This window comes from Lissotriton vulgaris, chromosome 8 (assembly GCF_964263255.1).
Source record: "Lissotriton vulgaris chromosome 8, aLisVul1.2, whole genome shotgun sequence".
Classification (NCBI taxonomy): Eukaryota; Metazoa; Chordata; class Amphibia; order Caudata; family Salamandridae; genus Lissotriton; species Lissotriton vulgaris.
Window position 1 is genome coordinate 243,641,634 of NC_141696.1, and position 14,137 is coordinate 243,655,770.

Consider the following 14,137-nt stretch of genomic DNA (forward strand, 5'->3'; position numbering starts at 1 on the left):
TATCAGAGATCTTTTGATTTGTGAATGCTGTGAGATGAATGCATGTGAGGGGTAAGATATAGGGTGGTGACTGGGGTGATATAAAAGAGTCTAAGGAAACCCAGTTTTTTCTAGTCAGGTAAGAGTCTCTTGGCACAATAAAAACAACGGTGCTATCTTGAGGTAATAATGTACCCTAATAGCTATCATCTGAAAGAAACAGTGGGGTTGACATGTTTCATGCCTTAGTCATGGAGGGTCAATTGACATTTCTTCAGGACTGGAACATTACCTACGCTATATGATAAAGTTATGGGGGCCAGTGTTAAGTATTGGGTGCCCACTAAAATTAGAAATACTTCACCTGCTTCGATGCAGTGGAGGTTGATTCCACCTATAAATAAAAGAAAGAGAAAAAAATATATACATATAAAAGTGATTTTAATGAAATATACAGAGTGCAGAATACCATTGCATGTGTCTATGTGAAAAAAAACAAATAGCAAACAAATTAATTATCTAACAATTAACAATGATCACATGGTAAGCGATAATTCTGTGAACCCAGGTAAGGTAACAACTTCACAATAATCTTGTTATCAGTGTTTGAAATGATTATTGCATTCCTAAAGAATATTATTTTCACAGTACCTAGGTTTTCGTTGGCACAGAAACAATATGACACAACTTAGAACTATTTCATGGAGATTCCTCACACAATACCGGAGTAGAGTCCCAAGGTGAAGAAAGTCTGTGCCCTCCTCTTGTGCTTTTGTTTCTCAGTGCATCTGTTTCAAAGTTGCACTGTGTGTGTGTTTGTATATATCTATACATATAATTCACTGAAGAAACCAATGGTTACAGGGATGTTATAGTTAGAAAATAGAATTTAAAAAAATTAGAAAGTCACTTAAAAAAACAAAGGTTACAGTTGTGTTACAGTTAGCCTCAGATTTCACTTGCACAAAACCAGTAAAATTCACCAGTTACAGTTACCTGAGCTAACTATAACTTTCGTACCGAAATGCACTGCTTATGACCTCACATATTACATCACTCATGACATGATCAGTGACATCACTGATGAAATCACTGATGATTTCTAAGGTTTTTCAATCCTATTTCCTAACTATAACATCCCTGAATCCTTTGTTCTTTAGTGAATTTCTAGCCTGTACGGGTGAGTGAGTGCATGAGTTACTATCTGTATATGTGAGTGAATGGGTGTTTGCGTATCTGTATGAGTAAGTGAGTGCATGTGGTAGCATATGTGTTGGTAACCGACTTGGTGTATTATTGAGTGCACTGATGAGTGAGTGGGTGTGTGAGTGGATGAAAGGGTATGTGACTAGGCCACGGGTACTCATAGTACGGCCCACAGGCTGCCAGCGGCCCAGCTAACCTTCCTTGACTGCCCGCCGACCTTGCAGACATCGTACCTGTGTTTAAAAAATAATAATAAATTGTGTCAGCAAACACTGCTGTTTGCAGTAGCCTGGGCTCTCAGAGTCTCTGCTTTGTGGGGGCCGGGGGATTTCAGTGATTGTCAGAGTGGAGATACAGGGACGCTAAGAGGTGAAATGCAACAAAGCTTAATTAACATGTAAATGGTCTTTTAAAGACCTGTGTGAAGTACTCGGGTGCAGCTGTGTGCCAGGGAAGCTGTCTCAGCCCGGGCTGAGGGCTGACACACACAGGGTGGGATGACAGAGGGAGAAAGGGAGACAGAGGGAAGAAGAAGGAGGGCGGGAAGGAGGGAGAGGGAGGGATACAGAGGTTGACAGAGGGAGGTGACAGAGAGGGAGACAGAGAGAGGCATTCAGGGGAGACAGAGGGAGGGAGACAATCAGAGGGAGGGAGAGGGAGACAGAGGGAGACAGAGGGTGACAGAGGGTGGGAGACGGAGAGGGAGGGAAGGAGAGGGAGGGAGGGAGGGAGAGGGAGGGAGGGAGACAGATGTTGACAGAGGGAGGGAGACAGAGAGAGGCAGTCAGAGGGAGGGAGACAGAGGGAGGGAGAGGAAGGGAGACAGAGGGTGACAGAGGGAGAGGGAGAGAGAGAGAAGGAGAGGGAGGGATGGAGAGGGAGGGAGGGACCCCGCCTCCCACCGGTGTGGCCCTCACCCACAAACGTATGTATAGGAAATGAGAGGTACCCCTTAAGACTGTCAAGGGAAATTACGTTCAACACCAGAGCAATAGTATCCCCTTAACCACAAAAATCACAGTTCGGAATCAGTCACAATAGTAAAAAAACAATGTACAACTATATATAAAAACGGTATGAGGTATTTATTACACATATAAAATCATACACAATGCATTTAATCAGTTATCTAACAGATACAAGTTTCCTAACATATAAAATATTCACCATGAATTAAAATACAGACAATTATGAATTTGTTCAATACAGAGTATACATTCAGTATCCTATAACTGCACTTTGTATTATGCAACCCACAAATCCGTATATCAATACAAGTGCCGGAATCTTGATTTGTACTAAAGCAGAGCATTGACGCGTTTCGATGGATTCAACTGTTTTAAACCATCTTTATCAAGACTTGGAATGTTCTGTCATGTCAAGAGGGTCGATTAAAATACCCTACAACCAATATACATACAATTAATATTATGCATGCCAGTTCATTAACATTCATCACATATCTCCCTATATTATGGATCTCCAGATTAAGCATGGGCGAATTTTGCGAATCTCGCGTTCGCGAATTTTGCGGATTTGCGAACTCGCGTTCCGCAAAATCCGCGAATTCTCGCGAATTTGCCGATTTTTTTTTTTTGTGTTCGCGCGGGTTTCTGCCAGTTCGCGAGGGTTTTGTACAATTTCGCAAAACGCGAACTTACCTGTCGGGTCGCAAGTTTCGCGAACTTGTTGTTTCTACGTGTCCAGCCTGTTTGGGACACTCTTCTTCATCACTGCCACTCTCTGTCACCACTGCCACTCTCTGACTACTCATGCCACCCTCTGGCCCACCCATGCCACCCTCTGTTTCATCACAGCACCCTCTGGTTGTCCAGTCAGTGTACATTATTGTGGCAACGCAAGCACACCTTCCCTGCCTCAAGTGACCTGAATTAATTTGGGGCTGATTAATGTGTCACAGAATATTTTTTTAGCTGGCACCTGCTTCCTTAGTGCTTCCTGATTAGTGATCTTTTGCACTTGCTAAGTGCTTTCATTGCTGCAAAATTAGTTACAACACCTGCCCTGCCCCAACTGACAATAATGAATTAGGGGCTGATTAATGGATTTGAACTTCCAGCCTGGCTCCTGCTTGTCTCCCTTAGCTGTAATTCAGGACCTTTGTGGCATATGTGTAACTATTCTGAGGTTCAGAGCAGGGTCACATAATAGTTGCAACTGGCAACTGAACTCTGGAGGGGCCCCTCAGGAAGCACTACAGGAAATGGCTACTAATGATGAGCCTGAACTTTTGAACCTCGTAAGTAGTTTCAGTTTTGCTAAGATCGTATTTCTGCAATTTTGCGCTTATTCGCGGGGCGCGAAGTTGTACTGGGAAGCCGCGAACTCACGCGAACAGTGCAAGCAAGCCATGAAATCCGCTGCTCGCGGATTTGCGGAGTTTGCGGGAGATTCGCGAATCTCGCGGATTGCGAATTTACCGAAAATCCACAAAATCCGCGAGCGAAACGGATTTTCCACCCATGCTTACTCCAGATACATTGTGTTCATAAATTCAAAAAATAAAACATTCATGTACCCTCAATTCTATTACTCCCCTCTCTTGTATAAGGGTGAGCTCCACCCCCCAATCCTCACTCACTATATTTTGTCTTTTGGGCAAAAGTATGTTTCCTGTTTTTTTAATTTTTTTTAAAAAAGGGAACAGTAAATCCGTGGCTAGGCTTTACACTTTATATACTCCAGCCTGCTATGTTTTACTGCTTGGAACGCTAACTACAGCAATCTCCCAAGTCCATATCTTACCCTTGGTCACTAGATAGCTCCTTTAAAAATGTCCAGTCTTGGGACAGTTCCTTTCCCGAATGTTCTTTTTAACGTCAGATTATTTCCAAATATGTCAATACCCTGTGGGGGATAATACACATGTAAAGTTCATGTGTGGGCACTTAATCTTTACATTGTCTCATCCTCCTACCGCACGGATAAAATCCATTAGATAAGAGGAAAATTAAAAAAAAAAAAACGTAAAAAGGCATGCCTTTAAGGTTAATTTGGGCTGATACGCAGTCTCCTCAAAGTAATTTTGGATTTTAAAACCAGGTTCTACTTGTCCCTGTCCTCCTTTCAATTTGGGACCTCCACTAGGAATACCTGTCAGGGATCGATGTAATTGTATTAAGTTCTTGAAAATGCCATAAGCCTAACTTTTCTCTAAGTTTGAGTCTAAATTCATAATAGGCAGCATACCTGTTTCCACAGCCCAAAGTTGAAACTGCCACCTGTGTTTTGGTCGCGGTGGAAGGAGGGCGATTTAATACACGAGCACGCGGCGGGATACTACAAAATACAAAGTAAATTGAAAAAAACAGGCTTAAATATCTCTAAAATAACCTACGTTTTAAAGCTCTACTTGCTATCAAGTAAAGCCATCCTGTTTTCTAGGGTGCTAGCATTTACCTCCGTGCTCCTGTCCTGCTGTCAGACCATCGGGGTTCCACAATGAAATGAAAAGCCCTGTGTTCTTTCCCCCGTTAAATACCGTGTAACCTACAGGCTCATTGGTTGGATGAAATATTTTCAACCAATTGGTGTGTGACTAGTTTATGCCGAGCATGCAAAGAGGCCTATTCCTCAGGAAGTGTCTGATTGTTGAATTAGTACTTCCAGGAGAGGAAAAAAGTGAAAAAAATGAGATGGTGTTTACTCTCTGGTCCGTTCCTTGAATTCTTAAATATTATTGGTAGGCGTCAAGCCAACCTGTCTATTGGACTTCTTATTGACTCACTCCTACGGGTGAGGAAAAAGAGAGACACAATCCCCGCTGGGTGCCTACTATCATATCTCACTGCCCATTGGTTAGTGAAATTCTGGCCTCTGTTTTATCCTTATTGAACTCACTTCACCCCATTGATGGGATATCTTGCCTGGCTTTGTACTCTGGCATATTCTTTACATCTAAGGTTCAGAATATCTGTATTATCTCAGTATCGTTTATATGTTAATGCTAGGATGGCTTGTATTATCGGGAGAGCACAGAACACAAAAGTGGTCCTGGCTCAGATGGGATATCTTGCCTGACTATGTACTCAGGCATATTATCTATATCCAAAATTAGAATATCTCTATTATCTCAGAATTGTTTATATATTAATACTAAGATGGCTTGTATTATCGGGAGAGCACAGAACAAAAATGTGGTCCTGGCTCAGATAGTACTGCCTATGTAGCCGAACTGCACAATATACAATGCAGGGTGGAGAGGCAAACCCCACCCCAAATGGATTATCTCTGAGGCACTAACTGTAAAAAGGTTCGTGCACGGGGAGATTATATACACTTATCCCAATCTTCTCTGGTATTTAGGCCCGTGAGTATGGTATTCAAGTGGCATATGTACCATTGTTCACGGACTTTCCTCACTGAGTCAATATCTCATCCACGTCTATTAACCCTGATCTTTTCTAAAATAAACCACCACAGGTCCTTGCATGTGTGGTTAATCTTTGTGTAATGCTCTGTAAGAGGAGCATTCATCTTGTTAGTACAGATGGCTGATTTGTGCTCTAGAACACACGTTCGTAATTCCCTACTGGTTTCTCCTACGTATCCAAACTCGCAGGGACACAACAATAAATAAACTACGTTTTTGCTGCGTCGGTTATTAAAAGTCACAAACCACACTGTAAATTTGCCCCCAAGAGAAAGTTTGTGAGTACCCATGAACTAGGCATATAGGCGGCTCTATCAGTGTGTATCTGGATATCTCAGTGACTCTATGACACTGTATCATAGTATATACCTTGGCAAGTGAGTTTGAAGAAATACATTGAAAGAAGTAATTAGAAAATTACTTTACTCCAGTAGACTGTCATTAATCTGTTTCAAAACACAAAGAGCATAAATATGTTCGTGTAACTTTATGCAAAATTCCATGACAAACTTTTAGTTTCTCCAATGCATAAGTTCATACTATTAACCAAACACTAGACATTTCCTGCGCTTTAATAGTTCTTAACATTATACTAAACCATTTGTTTGTTTATTTGATATTTGCACAGTTACTTAAAACCATTAAAGTAATAACACCAACAATAAAACATTAAATACTTTAGGGCATGTGTTAAAATAAAATCATTTGACAAGGGAAATACATCCTGTGCAATAGCAATGCTAGAGGAAAAATAAAACCATAAATCTCAGTAATAAAACCTGATTTGCGCCTGCGGCTATTAACATCTTTTTAGTAGTCAAAGTGTATTTGTAAAGGTGTAGGAGATATCAAATGAGCACTTGCAGGCAGGAAGGGCAGATGCAAAAGTTTGTAGCAAAAAGTCCCAATTGCAGGCTGAAACTGAGAATCTAGAAGGACCTGTCCGAAGGCTGTTTCCCAATGATATGAGACACAGGGGCATATTATCAAGGGGGGTTATCTCCGCTTTTTTAGCTTTAAAAGCCAAGAAAGCGGAGATAAAATTATCTCCCTATTACCTAGCTGTCGCTAACACCAGTTAGCGACAGCTAGTAGGAGATAGCGACCATCTTGGGCCCCACTTTGCATGTCAGTGATATTTATCACTAATGAGATGCAAAGTGGGCGTGCCAAGATGTTAGCGACTGAAAACAGTCGCTAACATCGCTATCTCCTATTACCAACTTTTGGAGATATTCGCTCTAAGCGCGAATATCTCCAAAAGCTAACACCTGCCCTGAGCAGTTCTTAGCCATGTTATCCAATGGGAGGTGGATAACATGGCTAAGAGCATTAGCTCGGTAATGCATGAATATCGCTGACTTTTCAGCGATATTCATGCATTGCGGCGATTTTTCTCGCATTTGCGATAAATCTTGGTAATACCAAGTTTTATTTGCTGTAAAAATCGCCGCAGCTCAGCGGTAAATTTTTGTCTCTAACCAAGCAATAGCGATAATTATCGCTATTGCTTGGTAATATGCCCCACAGTTCCTTTAGCCATGTGCAAGAAAGCAGGGAATCCTCAACGGAAAGTGTAAAGTGCTCAGTCTTTGCTTCTGTTTTAACTGGACTATACTGGTATGACATTGTTATGCACTCTTAACAGCCAGTTGCTCACTTTGACATTGGCGTTGTTTAGGTGGATTTCAAGTTCAAGTTCAAGTTAACGTTTAAGTTTATTTGATTTAGTTCTTGACTGAGAACAACAAATATTTAAAGACCAAAATTACATTTAAAATAGTAAAATGTCATTCTAGTACAAAATTAAAATAGATTTTAAAAATGTAAATACGTTATAACACACACATTTGTTAGGCAGTGCCTTACAAAGAGAAATCAGGTTTTGAACCGAATTAATTTACATTTTGCTCGAATTGGTTGAATAAACCTCTTTCTAGCTTCTACAACAGTCAGATTTGGGCAGACAAACAACATGTGTTCCAAATCTTACACCCTGCCATTGCATGTATCACAGGAACTACTAGATTTTTCCTTTAGAGACCACTTAAAAGTGAATGATTTTAGAGGTAGTATCCCAAGTCGTAGTAATATAGTGCTTCGCCTGGCTACATGCTTTAAATTAAAGCAAATATACTGCTGCACTTTCTTATATTCAATTGTTTCAGTGTATTGTTTATACAGTAGCAATTTGGAACAGTGTTGGATATCAAGATCAAAGCTTAACCTTGGTGTTAAATGTTTTTAAAAAAGCGTCAAGTGAGCGGGAGTCCAAGATTACAACAGGTTAATAGTAACATTTGATATTTTAAAAGCTATAGATACATTTCTGCTGAAGACAAAGGGGCATATTATTAAGAACAGCGTCAAAATTATCGCCACTTTAGCGACTAGAAAACTGCCATAAAGCGGCGATAATGGGCTTGATAATATGCCCTTGTGAATTCCCGTAGAAGCCCAGGTTCACAACAGAACCTGGGCTTCTATGGGAATTCACAAGGGTCTATTATCAAGCTAATTATCGCCGCTTTAGCGGCAGTTTTCTGCAGCTAAAGCGGCAATAATTTTAATGTCGTTCTTGATATTATCCCCCATAATTCGGAGATCCTTGTTCAAATTTCTCTATTTTTAGTAAGGATTGTAGGGTTCCTTTTTCCGCATGGATGTGGTTATATGCCCATCTGAAGATATTAGTGATGCCTCTTGCATAAAAACTGATTAACGAAAGTTCAAGACGAAGAACTTGTACCGGAACGGCTTGGGACATCTTAGTCAGTTTCAATAGGACTTTCCCTTCTTTCAGTTCCAATTGTTTCCATTGGCATAATGGGATATATTCAAGTGCATACAATAGTACTGGTGGAATCTTGGAGCTATATACTTGAAGAAGAGAAGAAAAGTGCCTTTGGCCAGTGGAGGAGTATAATCGTAGGAGTGCCCCAACAAGGACGTCAACTTTACGGCCCAAGTCCTGCAGGTGAGGCAAGTTTTCCAAAGACTGTGTAAAAATTCTCCCTAGGTATGTGTATTTCTTTACAACTTCCAGCAGTTTTCCTCCTAGAGTCCAGTTGTATTTAGCATAACGTTTTCTTGTTTTCCTCCTGTAAATGGAACAATTTTAGTTTTAGTGATATTTGGTATTAGATCATTTTCATCATTGTAGTTAGAAAGTGTTTGCAGATTCCATTGAAGACCAAATGGAGTTAGATCTAAGATGACTACGTTGTCTGCATACATCACAGTGTGTATCATGAGGTTTCCCCGGTAGAAAAGAATCATTCAAGGGAGAAGGGATTGTTGAGGTCTTTAGAGATCGAATGTCCTGCTCATGTGAGATTAGTCCCACCTCCTGTTTATTACCCCTTTCAAGGCTATATAGGAGAAGTGAGCTTAAAGCCTTTTAAATTTACAAGGGTTCCCTGGGCTCTCAAATGTTTCTTTTAGGCAGGCTTTGAGTGTTTTCTGGGGCTTTTAGTACTCCAATGTAGAATTTCAGGGTGTCGGCCTTGCGGGTAAGTGATTGTTTTGAGAATCCCAGCTATATCCGTAGTCTTGCCCTGGGTGTGTATTTGTTAAGTTGAAAGACACGCTTGAAGGCCCTGCATTGAGCAAGGTCTAGGCTGGGCACACACGTCTCTCGGTAGGCCTCATGCCCATAGGATAGGGTAGGGAGAAGGGTGGCATTTATGACCTTTAATAATAGAGTCTGCTGAGGTGCTACGCAGGGTCCGTTTGAGGCTTGTCAGGCTGTGGGTTATAGCTCCGTCTTTCCTTTTCAAGGCAGCTAGGTAGACCAGGTGTCTCGAGGACTCACTAAACCATAACCCCAGATAGTTATACTTAGGTGTTGTTTTGATCAAGGCAGTTCCAGTGCTCCAGGTCAAGAGTTTCTTTTTTCAGCAATGACCAAAAATCAGGACCTCGTTTGTGTCCTGATTGATTTTGAGACAATTGGCCTTGTTGTATTCAACGAGCCTATTCAGTGCATGATGGATTCCAGATTTGGTGTGGTCCATTACGATGATGTTGTTGGCGTATTATAGATTTTGCAATTGCAAGTTGCTCAGGTGTGGAGGAAGCAAGCAGCTGTGCTCCAAAAATCTCCCAAGATCGGCTGTGGAGCGATTAAAATGGAGTGATGTGAGAACGCATCCTTGCTTCAAACCATCAATGGTTGTGATTTTTGTAGAAACGGTTGAGGGGCCTGTTCTCACCTGAACCTAAGTGTTTGTGTGCAGAGATATGAGGGCGCAAAGCAGGTTCCTAGGTATCCCCCAGGCATCTAATTTTCACCAGAGAGTATTACGGACCACTTTAACAAGGGGCACTGTAGTCGATAAAACAGCAATAGAGAGGGAGTTGACTTTTTTGAGCAGCTTGATGGTTTAGGTTGGCTAGGGCAGTGATGTTATTGATTGTGGAGGCAGATGCGCAGAACCCAGTTTGGAAAAAGAGTAAGATGTTTTTTTCCACGACCCATTCCTCCAACGATTTGAGGATACACCAGGCATACACCTTGGCCTCTAGGTCTAGCAAGGCAATACGTCTGTAGTTGGAAGGGATGGTCGGGTTCCCTTTTTTCAAAATAGAGCATACGGTCAACCCTCTCCACGAATCAGGTATCTGTGCTGCAGCATAGGCTTGGTTTAAGAGGGGGGTTAGAACATTAGCCCATTCTTCCAAGGCGCAGTTGAATGTGCCGGCTGGAAGGCTGCAAGGGCCTGGGGCTCCATCATTTTTCATATTTCTTAGAAGTCTGCGTACCTGGCCGCTGTGGTCAGTGCATGTGCTTCCATTAGGATGTTATCGCTTGTCCCTCTCCTTAGAGCATCACTGGAGCCTGAGTACTGACTGTTGTATTGTGTTTCAACATGCAGTACGGAAGCTGCTTCTCTGACTAAGTTCCTCCTGAAACATTTAAATGATCGAAATGTATTTATGTAGTTCCAGAAGTGAGCCAGACTTTTCTCTTTTAGCATACAATGAATTTTCTATCCATTATTGTTCATTTAGTTTTGTTACTTCCCAGGTTAATCTTTAATGCAATTTGTGGCGATTGATTATATTTTTGAATGATCATATGGTGGGATTTTGCTTGTGCACACAGATTGCCCTCCTCAGTGTTTTTCCTTGTGCGCTAATGATAGCCCCATTATGAGGTCTCCGCTAAGGCTTCCATGAATGCAGGCCATGGCTTCCGAGTCCAGTCAAGAGATCTCTTTGCTTGGATATTAGATCATCCCAACTTTGGTAGGAGTTCTTCTGGGGGTTGGTGTTAAAATTAAAGGTTCTGTCTTTAACCCATTTGCCCACCTTGGAGAAAACTGATGCTCCCCACTTGTTTCTCCTGACTAGAATATGGACCTCAGTTCGAACCAAGTGCCCCACTTCTTTGACAGTAGTGCCTGCTGGGGCTTGTAGGTCCGGTGTTGCAGTCAGTGGGCTATGGTCACTTTCTGTGCGGATAGAGATCTCCAATTTAACTAAGTGACGTGCCAGGGGGGCAAACAGAAACATTTAATCTATGGTTTAAGTGTTCCTGAATGTTGCAGGGAATTGTATGTGGGAATTTTGGAATTGGGAGATTTGTTTCGCTGAGCGTAAGTTACAGTGTTCATGGTTTCCTGCTCTTTCTATTTGGGGGCCAAGCTGTCATTAATTCCCAGGCCCCTGATGTTAAAGTCTCCAAATAGCAAGATTACGAGAGGTAAACTCTAGCAAGAGCTCTTCTAGACTCTTGATGAGAAGTTAAGTCGCGGGTACTTTGAGTGTTTCGGTTATATTGTGATAGCAGTTTATTAGAAGTAAAGGTAGTTCCTTAGTTTGAGTTGAGGCCTCAAAATTAGGACTGCTTGCCGAGCTGGAAAATTTCAGTGAAGGTTAATAGCCTTAATCGTACAGAAGCGTGTAATGAAAATTGAGAGACCCCCTGATGATCGCCCAAAGAGATTGTGCCTAGTTGCTGGGTGGAAGAGCTCATATTAGCCATAGAGAACTGATGGAGTTAGAGCCCAGGTCTCTCGAATGCAAATGATGTTGCTTTTGTATAGGAAAGCCACTGAAGGTTTGCTTATGAGCATTGACCTGAGCCTGGTTACATTCCATGAAGTAAAATAAATTTGGAGGCTGCTAGCGTGGGGGTAATTTTGAATGTTCTTTCTAGGAGCTGGAGTCTTGAGGCCCTCGTGGCGAATGCCCTGGCAGCTCCCTCTGTTGGTATTGTCAAAGAGGTTTGACTTACAACTCACCCGTGGTTGATGGTGTGTGCAAGAGATGTTGATGGAGTTGTCAGCTTTTGAAGTGCTAGGGAGCCAGTGATGGGTCCCTAGCCCCTTTTAGCACTCTTATGAGAGGGCTTGCCTGGTCTTCCTGCTGTAATACGTCTGGATATTTTAGCGGGCGGGCGCCCCAAGCTCAATTCCCAAGTTTTTAAAAGTCATTGCCTCCTTGAGGATGATGTCCCAAAATGTCGCTCTAGACCATGTATTAATGGTGGCCTCAGAGGTCCCTTTGTCCCGTATTCGAGCAAACTTCTTTGATGTTAGATTTGGGGAAGTTATACCCCTAAGGCCAGGATTTGTTTTAATAAAAACAGGAGATTATTCCTGTTGAGAATGCCATGCTGTTCCCTTGTAAGTATAATGCTGTATAAGAGCAAGTTCTGACTAATTGTGGGTGTTTAGGGGGGGGCTCCCAGAGATCTGTGTAGTAGAGTCGAGGCCTTGGCGGGGTGGGCAATGGGTTCAAGTAGGAGGCGGCTCTCCTCGGTCCACCTTTGCCCTTCAGTCACCTGGGTTTGGGTCTCACTGGAGAGGGATGGATGTAATGAGTTGGCCCGGGGAGCATTATGGATGTGGCAGGTCAGTGGCGGCGTATTCAAACCTGACACAACACTGTCTAATAGCACATGTGGTATCTCACTTTTAGTGCTTTTGTTTGTGGATTGATTGTTTGATCCCAAGCCTGCATATGAACAGCCCTTTGGAGGGGGTATTTTGGGGTCTTGGATAAATGGTCCGTTGATCCGTTGAATGTCCCTCGTGGGTTGGGTGTGGAAGGCACTTGCCCCAGCTGTGGGGATTTGGAGTACAGTGGCAGTGGAATCAGCGGCGTGGGCCTTGGATGCATCTTGTTCATATGTAGTAAAACTGTCTGAAATAGCATTTGTGGTGATATTGTCTCCCTTGCATTGAGTAGTTTTGATGATTTTTGGTTTTGGGATCTGGTTGAAGATGGTTTGCCCCCATCTGATCCAGTGTCACCCACTTTGGTGAGAGCCCCTGCCCCGGGGAGCCAGGTTCTCCACTTTTCAAGTTGTTTTTTTTACTGCTTTTTTAGGGTTTTTTTCTTTTCTGGAGAGGATTGTTACTATTGGGGGTGGGGAAGGGAATTGGGTGATTCCTTCTTGGAGCTAGATCTTCTATCTTGGGCAGGTTTGAGGCACTGAGCCCGTCTAGGCTGTAGATACATGTCGGTGTGCATATAACCGTTAATTCCTTAACCGGGGATCCTGTTGTCTGACCAGCAGGGAGGATTAACTTGTTAAGAGCGGCGTTAGGATCTGGATCTCGAGGGGGGCTGGCACCCCTTTGTGGTACAAAAGGGGATGGTGATGGACGGAGCATCTGAATCAATCAAACACTCACACCCAGTCAAAAGATCTGGGTTTATTCCTTCACCGTTCTTTAGCCCACTCTGCCACTCCAGTTCAGACATGGCCATATGCAAATCAGTCTGACCCTGTGCCTCATGGGAACAGTCCAGCCTGAACTGCCAAGCCATGTCTTCCCTGGACCGGAAACAAGCTTCCGAGGACCGGTTTCTGGCATTCCAGCCGTCTTCAGCCCGGCTTGCTTGAATCCAGTGGCAAAGTGAGCAAGGGACTCATGTCTGAGCATACCCTGCCACACTTATGGCGGCCAAAAGCGGTACAAAAGGGGGTGGTGATGGACCAAGCATCTGAATCAATCAAACTCTCACACCCAGTCAAAAGATCTGGGTTTATTCCATCACCGTTCTTTAGCCCACTCTGCCACTCCAGTTCAGACATGGCCATATGCAAATCAGTCTGACCCTGTGCCTCATGGGAACAGTCCAGCCCGAACTGCCAAGCCATGTCTTCCCTGGACCAGAAACAAGTTTCCGAGGACCGGTTTCTGGCATTCCAGCCGTCTTCAGCCCGGCTTGCTTGAATCCAGTGGCAAAGTGAGCAAGGGACTCACGTCTGAGCATACCCTGCCACACTTATGGCGGCCAAAAGCGGTACAAAAGGGGGTGGTGATGGACGGAGCATCTGAATCAATCAAACACTCGCACCCAGTCAAAAGATCTGGGTTTATTCCATCACCGTTCTTTAGCCCACTCTGCCACTCCAGTTCAGACATGGCCATATACAAATCAGTCTGACCCTGTGCCTCATGGGAACAGTCCAGCCCGAACTGCCAAGCCAGGTCTTCCCTGGACCGGAAACAAGCTTCCGAGGACCGGTTTCTGGCAGGGATGGCGTGGCACTGATATAGAGGGTGTTGACAAAGAAGGGGAGTTCCCATTTTGTGGGTT

At 43.1% G+C, this 14,137-nt stretch overlaps 1 protein-coding gene across 1 annotated transcript in view; it reads right to left on the reverse strand.

Annotated features, from left to right (window-relative positions):
• Positions 1–328: 328 nt before the first annotated feature.
• Positions 329–14,137, reverse strand: part of LOC147696937 (uncharacterized) — a 349,180-nt gene continuing 335,371 nt past the window's right edge. Inside the window, exon 6 of the mRNA XM_086936091.1 lies at positions 329–373. Within this exon, the coding sequence (XP_086792217.1) occupies positions 329–373 (45 nt within the window). The remainder of the gene's footprint in view (positions 374–14,137) is intronic.